Source organism: Raphanus sativus, chromosome 2 (genome assembly GCF_000801105.2).
Source record: "Raphanus sativus cultivar WK10039 chromosome 2, ASM80110v3, whole genome shotgun sequence".
Classification (NCBI taxonomy): domain Eukaryota; kingdom Viridiplantae; phylum Streptophyta; class Magnoliopsida; order Brassicales; family Brassicaceae; genus Raphanus; species Raphanus sativus.
This window is the reverse complement of record NC_079512.1, coordinates 20,354,553-20,378,976: the sequence shown is the minus strand read 5'-3', so window position 1 is coordinate 20,378,976 and position 24,424 is coordinate 20,354,553. Positions and strand designations below refer to the sequence as shown.

General features: G+C 34.7%; 1 protein-coding gene and 1 long non-coding RNA gene across 7 annotated transcripts; one reads left to right on the top strand and one right to left on the bottom strand.

Annotated features, from left to right (window-relative positions):
• Nucleotides 1-763: 763 nt before the first annotated feature.
• Nucleotides 764-2,827, bottom strand: LOC108843601 (histone deacetylase HDT2). The gene is made up of 6 exons (XM_057002541.1): nt 2,672-2,827; nt 1,686-2,206; nt 1,535-1,606; nt 1,337-1,436; nt 1,104-1,224; nt 764-999 (listed from the first exon to the last, which is right to left on the bottom strand). Exons 1-6 carry the CDS (start codon nt 2,682-2,684, stop codon nt 942-944), a joined length of 885 nt encoding a protein of 294 aa, XP_056858521.1. The 5' UTR covers nt 2,685-2,827; the 3' UTR covers nt 764-941.
• Nucleotides 2,828-10,809: 7,982 nt separating this feature from the next.
• Nucleotides 10,810-13,158, top strand: LOC130507867 (uncharacterized). Of its 6 annotated transcripts, XR_008942477.1 has the most exons (9): nt 10,831-11,110; nt 11,193-11,333; nt 11,568-11,643; nt 11,715-11,802; nt 11,906-12,070; nt 12,149-12,305; nt 12,403-12,517; nt 12,598-12,748; nt 12,825-13,158. It is a non-coding gene; the product is annotated as an uncharacterized LOC130507867 (long non-coding RNA). The 6 variants fall into 6 exon arrangements; XR_008942476.1 differs by having other exon boundaries at nt 10,810-11,110; nt 11,512-11,802; XR_008942475.1 differs by having other exon boundaries at nt 10,820-11,110; nt 11,568-11,802; nt 12,832-13,158.
• Nucleotides 13,159-24,424: the final 11,266 nt, after the last annotated feature.

Sequence of the window (24,424 nt, the reverse complement as noted above, 5' to 3'; positions counted from 1 at the left end):
TCACTACATTGACATAACACTGAGTGAAACAAATTTGTAGGTAATATGCATATGTCAATGTAGTAGATGAACAACTGCATGTCTCTTTGGATTGAAAGATACCATCTTTAAGACTAACGCTTTGTCCACAAGTTGTAAAAATCTCTGGCTTGACCTCTTCTGAGTTTTTATATTACAATGCATATGCAAGTTTTCTGGACAGGTTCTTAGATGTCTCTAAGGCAAAGAAGTCATGCTTGAACAAGGTCTCAACTAAGTATTCATAAAGATGAGACTGATCAGTCTTCTTCTGTCTTCTGTTCAAAAAAAAAAAGATCAGTCTTCTGTTATGTTTTAGATAGACTTTGTGGCTACCGGTAAGCATCTTGATGTCCTGTGATTCACTACACACCAAGTCTAGTGGTTGTGATGAATCTCCTTTGTTTCTTTAAGCCCCCACTACACACCAAGTCTGTTGTTACTTTTTTTGTGTGAGCTGCCTTCTCAGTATCAAAGAGTCTAGTAGTTGTTCTGAATAGTATTGCGATATGGAGGATACTGATGATGTCTCCTGGACTCAGCTATCTAGGTCTTAAAAGATGACCACAGTCCATAAGTTTCATAATAAGCAATTCAAGTTCATCTGCCAAGGTAGACATTGAGGCCTGGCTGAAAGAATCAATCAATCATCTTCATGAAACTCTTTTAAGGAGATGTTCTGTGCCTATGAACTTGTTCAACTTCAAGAGTTAAAAACAATGATGAGCCACAGTGCATGATGATATTTTCATGATTGCAATACCAGTTTTCTTACTCAAATACTGAATTCCATAAGATTAAAATTGCGTTAACATAAAAGCACTTCCCACAAGGAGATAAAACATAAAATAAAACCGGTCTTTGTTCCAAGAACATCTACTAAAAAACCAAAACATCTCATTGCTCCCCCCCCCCAACTTCACTTAGGCTCTGCCCTTTCCTTTTCCCTTGTTGCCCTTGTTGTTAGAACCAAACTGCGGCCTGCACATCATTCATTCAATCTTCATCATCACACGAAAAAGAAAGAAATGCGTTTTATCACATCATTGACCTCGAGAGAAAAAGAGAGACAGAAGAAGACTCACTTCTTGTTAGCACCGGATGATTGACCACCAGATTTGGGGCTCTGGTTACCATTCATAGGACTCTTTCCACCCTTTTTAGCTGGGTGTGGTGTAGCTGTGTGCCCTCCTTTCTTCTTCTCCTCTGAAACAAAAAGGACAATTAAGTTTCTCTTAATATTCTCTAATACCAACACAAACACAATGCCTCATTTAAGCATTGTGGAAATGAGAAAGACAAGTTTATGATCGCTCACCTGTTTTCTGAGGGGTAGCTGCTACTGCGGGCTTAGCCTTCTTTGCAGAGACAGGTGTTGCGGATTCATTCTGCCTCTTCTTGTTGCTGCTTGGCTCAGGCTTTTGATAAAAACAACAATAAACTTAAAGGTCAGTAAAGTGAATCCAATACAATACCAAGTAAACAGAGCATATGCTAAGTCGGCAAATGTATATACCTTCTTAGGGGTATCATCCTCTTCTTCCTCCTCAGAATCATCATCATCTGAATCATCCTCATCAACATCCATCTACACAAATAATCACCAGAGGAAAATATCAGTAAGTGTATAATATCACAATAGTAAAAAAAGTCATCAACACACTCACTCCTTTCTCAGAATCAGATTCATCATCTTCAGAATCACCCTCCTCGTCAGAGTCATCACCATCCTCGTCTGATTCAGGCTTCACCTCAGGAACCTTGGCCTTTGGTTTCGAGTCAATGGTAACAGCACTCGAAGCAGGTGCTGCTTTAGCACTTCCATTGGTCGTCGTGACAGTGGAGACAGTGGAAGCTGCGGGAACCGCCACTTCCTCCTCCTCTTCCTCTGAATCAGAAGGGAAATCCTCCTCTTCATCGAGGTTGGGAGACTTGTATCCAATGAAGTGGACGCTTCCCTTCGAGGAGTGGGAGAGCTCAAACTCCTTCTCAAAGACGAGATCGAAGCTGATCTGAGGGATGTTATCCTGAGAAAGAGTTCCAATCACAAGCTTCTTCCCATCAACGGTCACGTACAAGAGAGCAGTCTCACCCTTCTTCCCTTTGTCAAGAGACGCCTGTGAAACGTGGATGAGACAGTTCTCTTCGGGTTCCACTTTAAGTGGCTTCCCTGCCTTAACCTCAGCTCCTGTGAACATATCCAACAATAAAATCAACATGCGTTCACTTGTTACTAAACAAACTCAAAAGTAAACATGTTATAACCAGGAAAATAAACTTCAAAAGGACAAGCTAATAGTAGATAACGAGCATACATAACCATCTACACAAAACTAAGTATGGACACATGGTTCGACCGGTTATAACCGAACATAAACAAAGCTAAACGCCGAAACACATGGTTTCAAGAGGTTATAACCAAACATAGAGTAAGCTACTAGCAGAACACATGGTTCAACAGGTTACAACCGAACATAAACTAAATTAAACGCCTAACACATGATTCAGCATGTTTTTAACCAAACAAAGAGTAAGCTACTAGCAGAACAAATGGTTTAACTGGTTATAACCGAACATAAACTAAGCTAAATGACCAATAGAAAGCACGAAGTAATAAGTTAAATAGACGCCTAGGTAAGAACTAGGTTATTACCCCAGAATTCCATTTGATGTTGAAGGTGGAAGAGAGATTCGAGAGAGAGAGGCAAAGGAGTTTTAGGGCTGCGAGAGAGAAAGCTGTGGAAGAAGAGAGAGAGGTTTAGGGGCAATTTATAATAGGGAGAGGTTTACTAGTGCCTCTCGTTAGGGTTTTTGCCGAGTCTCTACGGCGCCGTTTTCGGTCAAGCGTAACGCTCGAGTAATTGGAATATTGCGTAATAATTATAAAAATCATGCTTTTGGAGATTTTTTTTACATTTTTGGATCATTTAATTACATAGTTTGGTAAAGGTTGGCAAAAAAAAGATAACGTAAATATTCGAGAGATCGTTCTCATAAATTAAAGATTATCTTCGTTATTATAAGAAAAATAAAATAGAAGAAATCTTCAGTTTATTTTTAAATAGCTGTGATAAATACAACACAACAAAATTCAAAAGACACTAATCTAGTTATAAAAGGCAGTAGTATTCCGGTTGTGAGAAATGTGAATCAAGGGATATTCATTGTGTGATTCACGATGTAGTATACGTGGTGTTGAGGAAGAATCCATTAATTATGCTATTTCTAAATATTTACCAGTTTTGCAAACATGTATTTTGCCGTAAATTCCTTTATTCTGGGTATTTTTCCAATTCCATCAGTTTTTACTAATACAGATTATTATTTTTGGAGACTACCAAAAAATTATAATTTTAGTTATTTTTTTGATATTATGATATATTTGTAAAAATATGAATAATAAAATTTACTCATAGAAGAATGGTAACCAGCAAGAAATTTTTTGGATTGCATAAATGGAAGGAGTAGTTTGGGCGGGAACATGCGCAACTTACGATTTCTGAATGGCATCAGTAAATTCTTTCATCTGATTATCTGTCATTAGTGTAGCCTAGAGTTTGCTTTATTGATGGTGGCATAGAGGACACAAAATAAGTTTTCACGTCAAAGATGGTTCTGTAGAACTAATGATTTAGATGAAAAGATGACTAGAGTAATAAATCTCCGAAGAAGCTTATCTGGTTTACATGCAGATGTGAAGTTTTGATATGGGATATGAAATGCATAAAAATTTTCAATTTTTTAGATGTAGTTTTCGCAACAGATTATTCTCAGTTGATGAATATGGTGTCATTACGCGAAGAATGACAAGTTTTCGCTACACAACTGGAGGAGTTCCAGTACAGTAAGACTTTATTTCCTACCTTCAAGATTTGACATGTCTCGAGATTCACAATTTAATAGTTTTCCTCTTCTGCTATGTTCTATGTCGATTATATGTCTCCAGCTTGATTCTCTGAACCGGTCGAGTATATATTATTTTATAGTTTTATTGTTGTCAAAAAAATCAAAAGACTTGTCCAAAGCCAAAATAGGAGAAGAAACTTTGATCTAAAAATCAATGTTTTGAAGCCCGACTTGGACACTATACTGGACAATTTATCAAATCACTTGGTTATTTGATCGACCGCAAGCGAACCATAGATTAATAAATAAATTAATTTTGTTATATAATAATATATTAGTTATTGAATAGTATAATAAATATTTATGTTTAAAAACATTTTGAATAATAGGCAACTCTAGTTTTCTTTATTTTTATTTTTATTTCACATAAAATATCAAAAAGAAAAATAATTTAGACTATTTAATGATTTTGTAACAAGTTAAGAGTTATGACAAAAACAAAATTCATCAAGACGTAAAATCTTTAAGTGTTTAAATGTCTAATCTATTAATAATAGCAATTCCAATTAATCCTATAAGATGTGTGTTTTTCATTAGCATTTGCTCATAACTGTTTATTAAACCTTGTAACTTTTTTGTTTATAACTGCTTCTTTTATAACAATTTTGTTTTAAGAGTTGTATCTTCTCACTATAAAAGACAAATTAATTTTAAACATAATGTCAAGAGTTGTGTTTTTTTTTCAATTTAAAAAGTCACATTAGTTTTGTTTTGAGAAATATTTGGGTTCACCCCTAGAGTGAACTTTTAGGTTTATCCAACCAATAAGATTTCGTTATTTCATATTCAGTATCTTTTAAAAAATGAAACAAAATATTGTCAAGTTTTATTATGTTTTTAAAATAAAAAATAAATAGAAAATAATAGTAGTCGCAAAAAAAAGATTTTATATTTAAAATACCGTCAGTAAAACACTAAACACTAAACCCTAAACTCTAAATCATAAACCTTAAATCATGGTAAACTCTTGGATAAATCCTAAATCTTTGGATTTTTTTAAAAAAATATATTTTTAATACAATCAGCAAAACACTAAACCCTAAACCCTAAATACTAAACCCTAAACCCTTGGGTAAATCATAAACCCTTGGATAAATCCTAAACCGTAGAATTTAGAATTTATCCAAGCATTTTGAATTTACCAAGGGTTTAGGTTTTACCCAGGGGTTTATGATTTAGGATTTAAGGTTTAGGGTTTAGTGTTTGGCTGACGGTATGAAAAATATATTTTTCTAAAACGTATTTTTGTTTGCAATCAATATTAATTTTTATTTTTTAGTTTAAAAATATTAATATAATTTGACAATATTTTGTTTCTTTTTAAAAAAATACTGAATATGAAATAATGAAATCCTATTGGTTGAACACCTGTCTCTGAATACTGAATATTAAACACATGTCTCTGAATACTGAATATGAAATACTGAATATTAATATAGGGGTGAACCCAAGAATTTCTCTTTTGTTTTCTCAATATGCAACTATTGGGAATATTTTTTAAAGTAGTTAAAATATCTCAATAAGTTTCTTTATACAACCATTAGTTTTAAGAGTTGTGCCTTATCATTATAAAAGACAAATTATTTTTAATCTCATTGAAGGTTAAAAGTTATGTTTTCCTAAAAATGAGATTAGCTTTGTTAGTCCAAGATGCAAATATTAGAAAAGTTTTAAAAGTAGTTAAAATATTCCAATAAGTGTTTCTACAATTATTGTTTTAAGAGTTGTTCCATCTCATTATAAAAGGATTATTTTTTTTTAAATATCCTAAGTGTCTTTTTGATGCAGATAAATATTTGGAATATTTCCAAATATTTTATTATTTATTTATTTATTATTTAGATATTTATTTTTTCTATTTTAGGGTTTTATGGCTTTCTTATATATAGCCGTCTAGGCTTAACTTTGTATTCAGTTGATGAGATTATGATTTAATAAAAGAAATTTTCCAGAAGAGGTTTTGATAAACCACTGAGAAGAGTATTCTCAAACCCTAAAGAGGTTTTGATAAACCACTGTGAAGAGTATTCACAACCCCTAAGAGCTTTTAATTAAGCACTGTGAAGAGTATTCACAAACCCTAGATTCGTGTATTCTTGGAATAAACAGATCTAGTTCTATCCCTAGAAGCTTCCGCTACATCAGTTGGTATCAGAGCCGCGTCTCTTTGGTTTCTCAATCGAAGAACGATTCTGGATGTCATGGTGAGTATTAGCATATATCCTATCCGGGGCGAAAGTCCTTTTGTTGAGAGAGAAGAGAACCATGAGATCTATCGAGAGATCTATGGTAATCCGATATATGACGTGTATGAAGATGATGTTCAAGTTATTGATTTTGTCTTCAAAGACGGATCCTTTGAAAATCGGAGCCGTGCAAAATTAGGGCGAAATAATATTTATGAAGATTTTGGGCAGAATCTTAATTATCTGCTTTGTGCAAAGTTTGTGCAAAAACGGATTTTTGAAGATTCAAGTTACAATCGGATTCGTGCAAAAACCGTGCGATACAAGCTATTGAAGATTCGAGGAAGAGTTTTTCTTGGAAAACGTTTTGGATTCGAATTCTACGATCAAGATTCGAGGGCAAATCTTCTTTAACGCAGAGAGAATGATGCAGATAAATATTTGGAATATTTCCAAATATTTTATTATTTATTTATTTATTATTTAGATATTTATCTTTACTATTTTAGGGTTTTATGGTTTTCTTATATATAGCTGTCTAGGCTTAACTTTGTATTCAGTTGATGAGATTATGATTTAATAAAATGAATTTTCCAGAAGAGGTTTTGATAAACCACTGAGAAGAGTATTCTCAAACCCTAAAGAGGTTTTGATAAACCACTGTGAAGAGTATTCACAACCCCTAAGAGCTTTTAATTAAGCACTGTGAAGAGTATTCACAAACCCTAGATTCGTGTATTCTTGGAATAAACGGATCTAGTTCTATCCCTAGAAGCTTCCGCTATATCACTTTTCCATAATTAAGTGTCTTTTCATATAAAATAAAGTGTTTTTTGTAATAGTGTCTACATATATGTAAATGTATTATCTTAACATAACTACCACAAGTTGTGAATTTCATATAGAACTTTGAAACCAATAAATAGTCGATAAGTTCCTCATTGTAAATCTTTCAAATGAAATATTATCAACAAAAGATATTAGAAATGGTCATTTAACTTTGGATAGCAAAAATCATAAACAAAATAATGAAGGTATTAATTTTTATTTTTTTTATACTAGATGAAAAGGTATGTTTTCTTCCTTTTTTTGCAAAAAAAAAAAAAATCATTTGTGATCATGTATGTTTAATGAACACATGATTCATGTTCTATATTTTCATAATTTTAGATTATATAAAAAGATGTCTATGTTATTATATTTGGTAAAATTTACTAGCTAAAATTCTTAGTGCAATGTTGCACTTTCATAATTTGAGTAGATTTATATGAAAAAAATACCATAGAGTTTTCTGTTTTAGTGTTTTTCCATGCGTGTACTAAAATATAAAATAATTATAAAATATATAATTCTCAGGGTTTACAAAATGAGTTCATTACCACCGTTGGTGAATAAAAATTTTAGTGGAAAACGAATGTAATTTTTGGTGATGAATCATTACAACTGTTATGTATTATAGTATTTGGTGACAAACCATTATAATATTCGGTGTTAAATATTGCAGCCCTTAACTAACCATTGCAATGTTTGATTATCAATCATTTTCTATATAAGGAGTTGTGAGCATTGACAACCACATAAAATTTTCACAATAATTACAAATAGACTAAAAAGGGACATATTTACTTTTAAACGATTTTTAAAGATCAGAAATACATACAAACATGTAGAGTTATTTTATTTGTTATTATTTTATCTTAACCTAAGCTATGAAAATTTGTTTGGGAAAACCAATAAAACACTAGAATATTTATATCTCAATACCACATCAAAGCTAAAATACCATTCAAAGATCCAATAAAATCCATTAATGATTTTGAAAAGGTAAATCCATAATTTATCAGTTTTATTTTATTTACTATTATGTTAGTTTAATATAATAAGTGTTGGTGTTTTATAAGAAATATCCTAGAAATTAAATCAATATTATAATTGAGAAAGACCATATCAATATAAGTCAACATCCCCTATATATTAAAAGAGAAGCATTACAACATTTGGTGTATCCATGTGTCATCACCACAATGCTTCTTAGAATCCTTAGAGAAATAGGTTGGTCCATATGAATATATAATAAGCTTTTTATTAAACTAACAATAAATTAATTATTAATGCTCTTCATTATTTCCTTAAATAAAATTACGGAATCTCCTAATGTAGCTAAAGTATATATATGACAACTAATGATTTTGAACAATAAAAATTTGATAAAAATCAGAATAGAGTATCCTTTATCATTTTTTTTTAAAAAAATTAACTTATTAAAATAAATTAATAATAAAAATTTAGATTTTTCCGTATGTCTTATATTTTAAATAGAACTGTATGACTATGAAGTCACATTTAATAAATAACTATTAAATTTCAGAATAACCATTAGTGAGATTATAGAATTTCATTAGTGTTCAAAAAAAAAAAATTACATTCAAATCTTATATAATTACGTATACTCACTGAGGTGAGAATATAGAAAGTGTAATTATTGTATAAATCACGGGACCTTAATTACGAAGTCTCATTTAATGAATGATAATAGAACCGTATGACTATGAAGTCTCATTTAATAAATAAATATATAAAAAATATTATTCTTAGAAAAATTGGTTGGTTCATCTTAACTTATATTACACTTTTTATTAAACTAACTATCGAATTGATAAATAATGTACAAAAAAACTAATCTCAAACTTTTCTTAAATAAAAGTTACAAAATTACCTAATACGATTAACGTATAAATAAAAATTAATTATTATGAATAATAAATATTGATAACAATTTTTGTATCTTTGTTTTTTTAATTTTTTATTATAAAGATATTAAACAATCACATTAACTATATAATAAAAACATCTTGATTTTTTCTTATATGTTATATTTTAAATTTTACAAAATGTCTATAAATTATTAGAAATTAAAGATCCCATTTTGAAAATTTTGTAATCAATAACTTAATTTTTTTGTTATAATAAGATACAAATGATCATACAGTTGTATTAATATGAATTTTTATTTAATAAATATTCAAACTAAATAATATATATATACAAACGATTTAAAGCAACAAAATTGGCTGCATCAATTTAGTCGTCCAGTTAAAACCTTTCAAAACTACGTGGAAGACTAAAGTCAAAGTAATTAGATTTTGAAAAGAATAAGATGCTGATTCTAAAATCATTAAATTGGTTCTCAATGATGTGAAAGTTAAATATTAAAAAATTGTAGAACCTGTTTTGTTAAAAAAAATGATTTATTTACCATATTACATTTTTATAGATATAAACAAGGTGTAAAAAATTTAAGTCCAAATCGATCAGGCTCATCATAAATTCAAAATAGATTTCGGTCAACAATTACAATTACAAATGTCCAGCCCAACATATCCGCTATATATATTAAAGGAGAAGTATTCTAAGAAATGTGTTCACATTATAATGGACACGTGGCAGTTTCACAATAATTTGATAATGAGCATTTACACTCTCATAAATATTTTCACACTCTACATAAATGTAGTCAGACTATGTATTTTATATTTTGTAATATAAAACTCACATATAAGGTTCCAAAAAATATGAATTTAAAATCTAATTTTACAATAGGATATTAAGACATGATAAAAACAATCCAAAACCAACTAATATCTAAATTGGGGATGTTCAATATGCTGAAACCGAAGAGTACCAAACCGAACAGAAATAGATAAATTGGTGTTGTTTTGGTATATACCATACGAACCAAATGGATGTGATTTTATAAAAACCGTAGGATTTGAATATGGTTTGATTTATAAACGATTAAACTGAAACATGTAAATATGTATATTTTTATAACGACGCATGAATATCTATTTGTTATATGAGTTGAATTATAATTATAATTTTTAAATCACTTGAATCACTTGACTATAATGAAGTAACAATTTACTGCAACTAAAGCTTTATATTTTCTTAGTCTTTTTTTTTAATTTTTTGCTTTATTTTAACTGTAACTAAATTGATGTAAAGATTATAAATTTTATGAACAACAGTTAGATGAAATGTTTTATAACTTTTTTTTTATCTTTATACAAACAAAGTTTTGTTCAGTCGAAACATATTAATTTGATAAACACTAAATATGGAAGAATAGAAAAAAATTATTTTATGCTTCTGCTTTGTTTTTTTATTTTTATTTTCAAAATTTAGAGTTTTGATATTAATTCTAGATTTAATTATTTTATTAGATGATAGAAGCATTTTTTTGTTTTTATATTCTTTTATTTAAATATATAATATCTTTTAATTAAACGACTTTTTGACAACATGACTCTAAAATTTGTATAACATATAATATGATCTCAAACTAAATAATTATGTTTTTTGGAATAAACCGGAAAAACTGAAAACGACGGTATAAACCAAATCGAACCGAAATAAATATGGATTTAAAATAGTAGTTATATTTTACTAACCAAAATACCAAAAAACCGAACCGAACCAAAACCAACCCGATATCCGGATTGAACACCCATAATCCAAATAAAACCGAACTATTGTTTCATTCTCCAAAATATATTAAAAATAACAACTTCATCCCGTGCAAGGCACGGGTCTTATCCTAGTCTAATACTATAAAGAAAAGCTCCATTCTCTTCTCCTTCATCCACGTAGGAAAATAGAGTCTTCTGTGTTCGCCACGTGTCATCCGCTGCGTTTCATTAAACTGTGTTACGTAGGCGTTTAATTTGATTTGGGCCTTACATTCGTTCAGATCGGCGAGCCCAGTGAGTTTCTCCAAATGTTAACGCAGCAATATTAGTCGTTTCGTATTAGGGTTTTCGATTACCTTTCGTCTCCGCAATGACATAACCAGAGTTCTTAGAGTGTTCTTTCAACTTCTTCCTAACGATCTATACCAGTTACAGATTCCCTATGTTAAAGTAATTATTAAACCATCACCCACTATCTATATTGAATACAAGCTTCTTCATGCAAGGCGGTGGAGCTCTGATTATAAAAGGGTAAGCTTTCTTCGTATCACAACCATCTCTCCTTCCCTCTAAGCAATACAGTAAACTTATATCCAGAATATGGCTAACGCAGCAGCGATCTTCCTTTCCCATCTGAAGACCGGACAATACCGGAAAATGCTCATCCACCGTTCAAGTCCGATTGCTCCGCTTCTGGGAGGCCAGGAACGTCCAACACGGCGGCGAACTCGATATGTTGCTAATTGATTCCCAGGTCTGTTATGTTCCTCCGCTTGAGTTTTTTTCTGTATCTCCGCTTGAGTTCATAACTAGATTGGGTTTTTTTAATTTAAATGTTTCAGAGATATTCATTCTTTGTTACCACCAATTCCTGTTTAGAGCTTCGGAACTGCTTAGTAAATTGTTTTTAATTGTTTCCTGATTATATATAGGATCATCCGTCGTGTTGAATATTTATAAACAAGATTTCTGATCATTTTATGTTTAGTCGACGATGATGCTGGCGACGGTGAATGTGAACCGCTTGCAGCTCAGAGGCCTAATCTGGTTTTCTACTTTAAAAAGTATAACATTTTGATCACTTTTTAATGTTATCAGTGATGTTTCGGTGACTATGAGTCTGTTCGATTCACAGGCTGTCAAACTCCACAAACAACTTGAATCGATGGGAGGTGATCCAAGGGTTCTGGTTGCAACCAGTATCAACCCCAATATTGTGGGAGGTAATTACTTGAACTTAACATCACATAGTCCGCCTTTTAATTATTCTCAGTACATTTACAGCATTTTTATTTTGCATGTCATCTGTTTCTGAATGCTACTCAGGCGCACACATATATTTTGACAAGGACCACCGCAGAGCAGACTTATTTCTACGGCCTGGTTGCCCATGATCTTCCATTAGCGGCTCCATTGCTAAATAGATACGCCAAGGTGGAATCTTTGAGCATAGCTGAGCTCAATGAATTTGTCATATCTGCTTCTTCTCAGGTATAGTAACCATATATTATGATTTTAAAAGAGAATGAATTAAAGTTAAAGTTTGATGCTGCTGATTAACGAATGTAGGAGATTGATTTCATCTGCATGGGAAGGTCACTGGTATCAAGCTGGAGAAGGGATGTTGCTACGTTTCTTGCTCCAACTGCACCAAGAAGCTCCAACGCACTGTCTCAGCTTTCACCTCTCTGCATTGTACTAATACTAATGCTGTTGATGTCCCGAGGTATGTACCATTTGTACACACGTTATTTGCGTTCATTTATGTTGGTGTCCACGCACATAGTCAACTTTGAAACTGATACGTGTTAACTTCCTGCTAGATATCGGGTGGAGATGTCCATTGCAGATGAAACTGCTGAAGGTCTCTTTATTTGTTTTGGTGGGGTTATGATAAAACTGCATAATATGAGAGCCTATGAAGCTGGCCATCTTTTGGTATGTTCTTATTCTGCCTGTTGTGCATCTTTGTCTTGAATTTTTACTCATGAAATTGCCTTCAACCATTGCTTCCTCAGGCTGGTGATGGTGTGAACCCGGAGGACACTCAGGAACCTCCATTTGTCGCAGGTATGGGGGGTAGGACCTACACGTTCCAGGTCAAGGTCAGTGCATACAACTTCACTGCAAACCATCAAACCTTTACGATCTCCCACATCCTTAGTGAAGGTGACCGTACGCTGCTATCTCAATTTGTTGACAATGTAAATTCCATGTACTATATTACAGTCAGTTAGCTTCACAGTATGCAGATAGTATCAGGTTAGTTTGGTCTGAATAGGGAGGCAATAATGACAATGGAGACAACAACTGTGGTGCCATCTCTGTTCGTTCTAAGGTGGAGACTGGTGGTAGCAGTCAGGTGCAAGGATCCTCGGAAGTTAAGAAGAAGGCACGTAAAGCATAGGTGGAGTCGTGGAGATGATTGGATACTTGAAGGTATGATGCAGTATTTTCAGCTTTCAAGAATGCTTATGCATCTGTTTTTTTTCCCCTGTTTTGTTGACAACTAGGTCTTTGAATCTTGGTTATTTTATGTTTGGTTACAGACAAGCTTTATAAAATCTATCACTTCTCCAGTTGTTTTGTATTTAATATCTTTATTCATATTTGGATCGCTCAAAGACTGCTTAGAATGGAATATGATTCTATTAATATCACTTGAGTATTCATTTTCACGAGTTTGGCAAATAATCAGCAATTTTTCTCCTTACAAATTCACATCCCGTTCTCCAATAGCTAAATAATTAAGATCTTCATTACATAAACAGAGACTGCACCAAAGAAATTGTTTTGTTATTCACTGAATATAAATAGTAAACTAATTCTCAATCCAAATTGGGAACCAAGACGTTGTCGTAAACATTCTTTGCTCAACGACACGAAATTTATTACATTTGTAAACACACTTTTCCTATTTTTTTCAGAAACTTTTATCTATTTTCAGCACTTTAAATACAATTTTCCTTAAATAAGCTTATAAATATTTAAAACATTTGATTTCAAAAAATCCTCTTTAAAAACTAATTATATATGTCTTTTTTATTCAATATTTGAATGGATATTTTTAATAAATTAAAACAGCCTTTTAATCAAAATCTAAACGAATAGTAGCAGTAATAAATTTATATTCCTATTTTTCAAGTAATAATTTACTTTTTAAATAAATATAAATTCAGTAACAAATGTCATCATCATCTACATCTATATGTACGCCAAATTATTTAATTTAAATATGTGAATAAGAAAATACAAATATATAATAAAGAAAATAAATAATTGTATTCAATAACAGAACACAATCACTATAGTAAAATATGTAATAAGATACTGTAAGGATTATATATTATAAGTTAGCCAGTAATATTTACATATACGATTCTAACAAAAATGTATATGTATACTCTTTCTTATTAAAAAAACATGTATATGTATAAAGAGTAACAATAGTTTTATATTATTTATTTATCTATCTTTAAATATTTTTAATTATAATGAATAAGTTATTTTTTACATCATGAAATCATTAGTTTTAAAAATGTATAATGAAAAGGAAAAATAACTTTTAATTTACAATTTTATACTAGACAAGTATAATTGCCAAAATGAACAGCTAAAATTTTTGTAAAATTATGAACTTTAGATATATATTTAGTTAAAAATAAATTAAACATTTAAAAATATTATACTACAGTGAAACCTCTATAAATTAATAATGTTGGGACTAGACCAAAACTATTTTTTTTTATTAATTTATAGAGATTATTAATTTATCGAGATACTAATTGAATCAAAAACTCAATTTGGGACTATGAAATTATATTAACTTATAGAGATATTAATCTATCGATTATTAATTTAAAAAGGTTATACTGTATTTGTCTTTTTATGTTTGCAGATCTGCCTCTGAGTATGGAAATCTAGAAGCCCACTATTTTGAAGGGATCAAACATTACTTCGCATTGCATAATGCTCGAAGAGGACTCAAACATCTCAAGATCTCTGCTACCAACAACTTTGGACAAGGTAATTACCTTCTCGGATTACTAAAACTGGTTTCAGGAGACTATGATGAAGGAATGCAGATTCTTGAAATCTTTGAATGGAAACACAACACTGGAGCCGTCGACAACTTCTGGCGACAATTGAGGCGATCGTGATGTCCCAATCGTCAGGAGAAAATCATATGGCATCAACAAGAGGCTTTTCATGCCACCACGAACATGTGTTCTCAAAAACCTTGATAAAGGTGCACAAGTTGTTTCTACTACAAAGAAATCGAGAAGTTTATGCAATTAGTCTACCGTGGCTAGATCTCTCATGAACCTGACGTTTTAATTTGTTTCCGTTTTTCCCTTTCAGTAATGTTTCATTAAGTTCACTTAACTGACTCTTTTTCTATCTATGTGATATCTTTTCTTACTCTAATAATTTGGATAGCAGTGTTTTGAACAACAACCTTTTTAAAAATCATCGCAACAATATGCACAAAAGGCGGTCGGTAACATACGTAAATGTTCCGTGCGCACCACTTATATATAGTTACAAACCCCATACAAATATAACACGCCCCATATGCTGGGCTTCAGTATTTGTGCAAACAATATTAAAATAAAAAGCCTCAACATTTTAACATGAAACCGTTGACAATTACTCCAAAAAACTACCCAATATTACAGCTTACAACACTATAAATACTTACAAATTATAGTTAAAATGCAGACATATTAAAAAATATATACAATATAACATCTTCTCCAAAATCAAACAACCAAATCCCGCCCGAAGGGCGGGTCTAACCTAGTATATTATATTACAATATCTAATTTTTTAGATTTTTTAAAAAAAAACAAAGCAGGTAAAAAAAATAAAAATAGTAGTTTTTTACCAACATATAAATATGAATTGTTTAAAAGGAGTAGAATTATTAATTCTATTATTGACTCTTAAATAGGAAAAAAAAATCAAATGCCATGCAAGCAATTATTTATTTAAACGCATAGAACTCTATTTTTTTCTTATATCTTATTTTAGATTTAGAAATTGGAATACAACTAAATACAAGATATTTTTTATTACACATGCATGTATTTCTCTGAAAGAAATTGTAAATACTTTTTAATATCAAATGTGATATATGTATTTATAAAATGATTTGTCGTATGGGTTCCTTACCTCGTCTAATTAATGGACTTAAGACAATTTTACCAGTAGAGAATATGTGTGGCCGTTGGTCATTGAGTGTTCGATACAGAAGTCTTGAAAGTAGAAACAACTTTACTCTCCAATTTAATGGACTTGAGACAGCTTGAGTGTGGGGAAAGGGCCTTTTTCGATCCTAACATTTCTTGTCGTGCCTTTTTATACTCAAACAAATTAATTATAAGTGCAAAATCATATCTGAAATAAGAATTTATTTAAAGGGAGAATTACCAATTGTGACTCAAAACTTGGAGTCAAACCCAAAAGAATACCCCAACTTGGGTCAAAGGCAAAAGTAACCTAAAAGGCTATTAAAATTACAACTATCTCCTTGTGAACAAACAAAAAAACAGATTTTTTTTTACGTTTCTATCCCTCGCAAGTCGTCTGTTTAGACGACTTGAAAATAAGTCGTCCAGACGACTTAACTTAAAGTCGTCTGGACAGTTATTCTTAAACATAATTTAAAAATTTTGTAAAAAATATTTTGATAAATGAAAAATTGGAATTATGTAATTAACATATGTCTTAAGAGATATAAATTAATATATAACAAATTTCAATTGTTTTCAGCCCAGATGAGTGAAAGTAGTGAGTCATGATATTCTTTAGTTTATGTTTCATCAACATATGTTGTAGTATTGTATGTGTTCTTAGGGTTAGATTTTGGAAAGCATTAAAACCGTTTTTGAAATTTTTTAAAATTACCTAAGCGTGTTCATTTCTGTGTATAGTAAACACTATTGAAGTATAATTTGATTTTATAACGTGGTTAGTAAGTTAATTTAGTCATTTTAGTTTAGGGGTTCATTTTAGGGTCTGGGACGACTTAATATTTAGTCTTCTGTGCCCAGACGACTAAATATTAGGTCGTCTGATGTACATTATCAGCCAGAATAAGTCGTCTAAACCGGACCAAACCTTAAAGTTTACCAATGTACTTTTAAAGCTAACCGGATCATTTACCCAATATATAAGGTGATTTTTTTTTTCATTTTCCGCGAAATTCAGAAACCCTAACAGTTCTCTCTCACCGGCGATATCAAAGGCGATTCGAATTCCCGCTATTTCCGAACAACCATCGTTCTCAACGTCGGCTATCTATCTCACTTCATTCTCACTGTTGTCGCCGCAGCTTCTTCTAACCCTAGCGCCGCCGATTCCTCTAAACCCTAGCGCCCCCGCTTCCACTATTTCCGAACAAACCGTCGCCCTCGCCACCGTGCTCACCAACGTTCTCACCGCCGCTTCCTCTAAACACTAGCTAGCACCGCCGCTTCTTCTAAATCCTAGCGCCGCCGCTTCTTCTCTGTAAATCGTAGCGCCGTTTCTCTGTAAACCCTAACGCCGGTAAGTCATCAAACTCGAGGAAAAGATGAACATAAAACGTTGTCTCTTTCAATTTACTCATTCTCACCGTTTCACGTTTATTTTTCCAGATCTATAACCACAATGACGAGTACTCCAACTCCTTTTGCGACTAATCAGGTCCGCTTGAAATTTTTCTACTGGAAGACTTGTAAGTCGTCCATTTGGAAGACTTTCCAGACGACTTAAATATAAGTCGTCAACTAAGTCGTCCAGTTGGACGACTTTCCAGACGACTTATATTTAAGTCGTCTACTAAGTCGTCTGGAGTAACAATTAAGGCGTGATTGATTTAGCTTGTGTTCTGACTTCTATTGTTGTCTTTGATTATTTTGCAGACAAAAAGGATGGATATTCCAGAACTCCCCCGTAGGTTATACACATTAGGGGAAGAGCCAGAACCCCACAATAGCATTTCCTATCATACGGATAACAAGAAGTTGCATACTGCTCTTAGGGAAGCTCTCACTGATGCTAAATTTGAAGAGCTCAAGGAGTCGAGATTGGGAGTTTTCATCAAGTTCAAGGAGCAGGGATTTGGTTGGGCTTCAAGGCTGGTTCACTACTTGCTCTGTTTAAAGCTGGACATTAAGAAGAAGTACGAGATGTGGTGTCTCGTTGGTCCAGAACCTGCGAGGTTTTCACTGTTAGAGTTTGAAAACATCACTGGTCTAAACTGCGAGTACATCGAGAACCTTGAGACACCAGAATGTGAAGTTAACCCAAAGATGGTTTCTTTCTGGGGGATGATGGGAGTTCATCTGGAAGCTGGGCCAACTACTGATCAGATAATAGCAGCACTGAAGAGATGCGGGGATTGGTCCAGGGAAGATCGCAAGCGACTCGCGTACCTTTCCATCTTCACTGGATTCATTGAAGGGAGAAAGTTTTCAACCGCTACACGAGCTACTCTGGCAAGGCTAGTGATGGATTTAGAACGGTTTGAGAATTATCCATGGGGGAGAGTCGCGTTTAAGGTGCTGATGGACTCTTTGTGGAACAAAGATATTACTGGCTGTTACACCGTGGATGGGTTTATACAAGTTCTTCAGGTCTGGGCGTATACAGCTATTCCAGGATTGGGTGCTAGTATTGGTAGTCCCAGAGCAAACAGTCCGTCTCCACCGATTCTGGCTTACGAGGGCAGCAGAGGCCGCATATTCATGAAAGCTGCTATCTTGAGTCAGGTACCTTTCCATCTTCACTTAATTAAGTCGTCTGGAAAGTCTTCCAGCTGGACGACTTAGTAGACGACTTATTATAAGTCGTCTGGAAGGTCTTCCAGCTGGACGACTTAGCAGACGACTTATAATAAGTCGTCTGGAAGGTCGTCCAGCTGGACGACTTAGTAGATGACTTATAATTAAGTCGTCTATTTAGTATTTTGTTTCAAATATCTAACTCGATTCTTCTTCTATTTACTGCAGACCCGCGTGATCAACTTTGTTGAGAAGGACATTAGTGAAATGTGGCCAAAATGGGACTCTGAGGTTGAGGACGTGCCCGCGGAGAACATCATTAAAGTCATGTATGATCGGAGACCGTGGAAGTGGACCATGGATTGCTGGGAAGTCACTGGTACAAAACCTAAGTTTGTGACTCCATCGAAAAGAGCCAAAGAGATGGTTGTGGTGGAGGTGGAGGAGGAGGAGGAAGACAATCAGAGACCTCGGAAGAAAGCTCGTAAAAAGGGTCCTAAAGAGGCTCCTAAAGAGGCTAGAGAAGAGGCTAGAGAAGAGGCTAGCGAAGAGGCTAGAGAAGAGGCTAGAGAAGAGGCTAGTTGGGTGACCAGAGAGGAGTTGGAAAATATGTTCAAGGACTTAAGAAGTGGCTTAGGTGACATGATGAAAGATGGGTTTAAGAAGTGCATCAGGGAGATTAGGAAGTTGTCCGATAGATTGGAAGCTGTGGAGAAGAAGGTTGGTGTCACCAATCGGGCTACCCCTACACCTCAAGCCAAAGAAACCGGGGTTAGTAACAAACAGCCTACCCCTCAAGCCAAAGAAACCGGGGTTAGTAACAAACAGCCTACCCCTCAAGCCAAAGAAACCGGGGCTAGTAACAAACAGCCTACCCCTACTCCTCAAACCCAGCCTACTCCTCAAAAGGATCAGCCTACACTTCAAACCAATCATCATACTCCTCAAACCAGACAGCGTACTCCTCAAAAGGCAAAGTCTACTCCTCAAAAGGCAAAGCCTACTCCTCAAAAGAAACAGCCTTCTCCTCAAACGAAACAGCCTTCTCCTCAAAAGAAACAGCCTTCTCCTCTGCCCAAAGAGGTTAGTATCAACTAGTCGTCCAGACAACTTTTATTTAAGTCGTCCAGGGTTAACTTGTGTGCAACTTTTATTGCAGAGATTGTTGCCGGAGGATACAACAGATGAGGCAATCTCAGTATATAAGATCTTGCCGGAGGATAAAGCAGATGGTGTCCTCAAAAAGATTGTTCCTCTCACTTCCACTGACCAACCGAGCTTTGCTTCCAACGATCAACAACCGAGCTTCGCTTCCACCGATCCAAGCGTTCCAGTTTCAGAACCGAGCCTGGTTGTATTGGACAAAACAGCTCCCACTGCTTCTGTGCGTGCAAGGAGTGAACGAACGAAGAAACCTGCTCCCACGCAGATATCTCCTTATACGGCAAAGAGAAAGAAACTCCTTAGAGTGGGAAAGTATAATCCATTTCCCTCACTAAACAGACCTAAGTTGAAGGAGCTCGCTGATTGGTTGAAAACTGATCCGTAAGTGATTGCTTTACCCATAATAGCTTGATTTAGTCTACCAAAACTGATTGCTTTTTTGTTTGCAGTGATTATTTCACTAAGCTTGAGGACAAACCACGTACATCACCAACTTGGTGGTATCATAAACTCCGGACACCCAAAGCATGGCTGGAAGACGTAGTAAGTCTTCTGCTTATCTTTAAGTCGTCTGGTAACTTGTCTTTGTATAGATTTGTAAATATATAAGTCGTCTGGAAGGTTTTCCAGCTGGACGACTTACAAATAAGTCGTCTGGAAGGTTTTCCAGCTGGACGACTTACAAATAAGTCGTCTGGTAGGTTTTCCAGCTGGACGACTTACAAATAAGTCGTCTGGGAGGTTCTAACTTGTATTATTTTATATGCAGCATATGGATGCTTGGATGAATGTGCTGAGGCAGAGGTATCAGGAGAACCCACAAGCTTTCCGGAGCGAGCGAATGTGCTTCTCGGATCACAACTTTTCCCATTCTTGGAGAGAGCAGTATCTGTTCTTCAAAGCATCGGCACCTGATCACAAAGGTTTAGGAAGAATGCTACCTAGTGGGGCGTCGTGTTTTTATGACGGATCAATGCCTTCATTTTGCCAATCAAACAAGAAGTGGGGGGAGGACATTGATGATATCTATGCGCCAGTGAACTTGAACAACAAACATTGGGTTGCTATCTGGATATCGATCCCTAAGAGGCACATAGTCGTCTGGGACAGCATACCTTCATCTAGCGTACCAGAAGCATGGGATGAGATAATGGAGCCTTTTCTCGAGATGGTCCCTTATATGCTTGTTGAGTGCGCAACCACCGAGGAAGAACGGGTCAAATACGGGTTGGAGCGATACACATATGAGAGACTGCTGAAAGATGTACCCACGGCCAACAATGGTGATTGTGGCGTGTACGCTCTAAAGTACATTGAATGTCATGCTCTTGGGGTCCCCTTTAGCCCTAAAGACTTTGCTAGGTCCAATGCGAAGACTATGAGGGATAATATGGCTGTGGTTATATGGACGGAGCTTGTTGATCAGCATTTGAAAGATAATGAGGATGGTGGTATGTTCGTGGGCATGTATGATTAGATACACAAATCTAACTTGTATAGATTTTCTAACTTGTGTATGGCTTTGAACTTGTCGTTGTATTTGTATTTGTATATTTGTGTATTAAAAATTGAACTTGTGTATGATTTATGACTTGTGTATGATTTATTTGTGTATTTGAACTTGTGTATGATTTATTGTGTATGATTTATTTGTGTATTTGTGTATTTGAACTTGTCGACTAACAAATAAGTCGTCTGGAAGGTTTTCCAGCTGGACGACTTACAAATAAGTCGTCTGGAAGGTTTTCCAGCTGGACGACTTACAAATAAAATACACTGGACGACTTCGTAAAAGGTCGTCTAAAAAAAATACACATTAGTAAACATAGAGAAAATGAAGAAGTTCAATAAACATTATCGCAGACGACTTATAATTAAGTCGTCCAGAAGACTTAAAGGTAAGTCGTCTAAAGAGGTCACTTTTGCAATTGAAAATTAAAAGGGACGACTTAATTCTAAGTCGTCCGGCTTTGTTTGTTAAAAAAAAATACACTTGAAGGGATAGTAGAAGGTAGACGAAACACTGGACGACTTACTGGACGACTTAACAATTAGTCGTCTGGACGGGTAATCAAGACTGGACGACTTAAATTTAGGTCGTCTGGACAACTAGTCAACTGGTTGTGTACATTGTGGTTTCCTTGCAGTTTGAGCATCTCCGTGCCCTGTGTTTCTTCCTGGGTTTGTGTCCTCTCATCCTAGATAGCTCCAACCAAGATTGCCATCTTGATTTCTTCTGTCTCCCCGGACCACGCTTTACGTTTGGAGGAAAGCATTCTCGTTCCTCAATATGTTGTGACACGATAGGATATATATTCTCTGAGTATCCTGCATACAGATGATTCTTTGAGTAAAGTGGACATATAAGTGTGTCGATATGCACACCAGCATGTGTTCCAGCTGCTATAGCATGAGAGCAAGGTATTTTCTCCACTCCATAGACACCACAATCACACTTTATATGTTCCAAATCAACCACACAGTCCATTTTGCCACCTTTGACAAAGAAACGCCATCCATCAATTGGTTCGACCGTCATCGTATCCGCTATCTCTGATCGAACAGCAAGCAAGTATTCAACACCCCGGCTATGTTCAGTTGGGAGACTCAAAGCATCTTGTCTCCTTTTCCAATACCATTTTCCTAACTTCTGCCTTATGAACTCCAGCAGGAACGGAATCGGAAATCCTCTTACTCGCTTCAGTGCGGAATTAATAGATTCAGCGATGTTGCTTGTTTTTATGTTGAACATGTTCCCCTTACAATAAACCCTTGACCATAGCCTGGCGTCAGCCTTCTCCAAATACGTTGCAAGTTCCGGGTTTGCACTCCGTATCTCAGCCATGTACCGGTCAAAATCGTAAACCGTGTGCACATAAGCAGCCCCTTTCACCAAGTACATGAGATGTTTCCCTTTAAACTTTTTGACAATGTTATCTTGAAGGTGATAGTAACATATTCCTCGGGTTGCCCAAGGAAACACCTTCTCACACGCACTTTTAATGGCCGCGTGCCGGTCAGAGACTATCACCAGAGGCTTGTCATGAGATATACAACTAGCCAATTTTGTGAAAAACCATTCCCAAGAAGGTTCATCTTCAGCATCCACGATCCCAAAAGCCAATGGGAATATCTGAAAATTGCCATCTTGTGCGGCTGCAACTAACATAACACCTCCATACTTTCCACTTAGGTGAGTTCCATCCACCACAATGACCCTTCTCTGATACTTAAAACCTTTGATAGAAGCTCCAAAAGAGAGAAATATATACTTAAATCTTTTCTTAGAATCAAGTTCTATAGCCGTGATAGAATCAGGATTTGCAATGGAGATTTGCTCGAGATATGAAGGCAGACGCGTATACCCTTCTTCTGCTGATCCTCTCACCAATTTTTGTGCATATAACAGTGCTCTGTATGAAGTGGTGTAATCAAGCGTCATGCCAAACATGTTCTTCATTGCATCAGTGATATGCTGTGGAGTTATCCCATCAATGATCCCAACACGATCAATGAAAAGACTACCAACATACTTTGGAGTACAGTGTCTCCGCTGAGCGATTCAGTCTCCAATTGAGCATAAATGTTTTTCCACATACTTTGTTACCCAAAACGTGTTTGGCCCATGTTTCACACTCGCTCTGATCTTCCATCCACAACCGCTAACCCGACATATTGCCACAAGGAGAGTTTTTGTTGATTTGTATATTCTGAAAGAAAATTTACCCCTCACTGCTGTCAACCGCAGCTCTGAAAGCAGTGCATCCTTGCTAACAAAACTCTGGTTGACATAGATGCTGGTACAATCCGATTTTCCTCCTTCAATAGCATTTGTCTTAGCATATGTCTTTTCAATTTCTTCAAAACAAATATTATCATCATCTTCCTCGTCCTCATCTAGAACCTTTCCATAAAGACTGTAATCCCCACCATTCTGATCCGTTTCACCAACAATAGTGTTATCAGCATCCTCCTCCTCATCTTGATTTTCATCTTCAACAGACTCATTATCACCAACATCTTCAGAACATTCATCAGCTTCATCATTATCACCAACATCTTCTTCCCATTCACCAGCTTCATCATTATCACCAACATCTTCTTCCCATTCACCAGCTTCTTCTCTTTTCTCTGAAACCGTTTCCACCTTGCTGCGGCTTGATACACAAAGACATACTCTATGCGTTTTGAGTATCTCGAGCAAGTTTCGAACTTGTCTATCACTTGTAACATGAATGGGAGGACTGCCTGGAGTCATCATCATTTCTGCTGGTAATGAGTAGCTAATCACCACAGTCACTGATCTCATGTCCAGGTTATAATCTTATTGAGCCATTGCAACAAGTTCAGCATGTGTTGAATCTTCATTCAATAAAAACAATCTTGCTCCTTTGAGATCATCAACCACAAAATCCCAACGGAAATCTCTCAACAACCATTGTCCATACACTGCATGTAACTTAAAAATCATCTGCAAATATTCAAAATAAAACACATTAGTAAACATAGAGAAAATGAAGAAGTTCAATAAACATTATCGCAGACGACTTATAATTAAGTCGTCCAGAAGACTTAAAGGTAAGTCGTCTAAAGAGGTCACTTTTGCAATTGAAAATTAAAAGGGACGACTTAATTCTAAGTCGTCCGACTTTGTTTGTTAAAAAAAAAATTTCAGACGACTTATATATAAGTCGTCTACGAGAAACGGGCTAGTTTTGCATTTGACCGAATCGTGTCAGATCTTTGACTATTTCTGGACGACTTATAATTCAGTCGTCTCTGGAAAGTAAAAATTTCAATATTTTATTCAAACTAGACGACTTACATGTAAGTCGTCCTAGGTTAGTTTTGTAATTGAAAAATAAAACTTGAAATTTAACTTTCTCCAGACGACTTAACTAAAAGTCGTCCA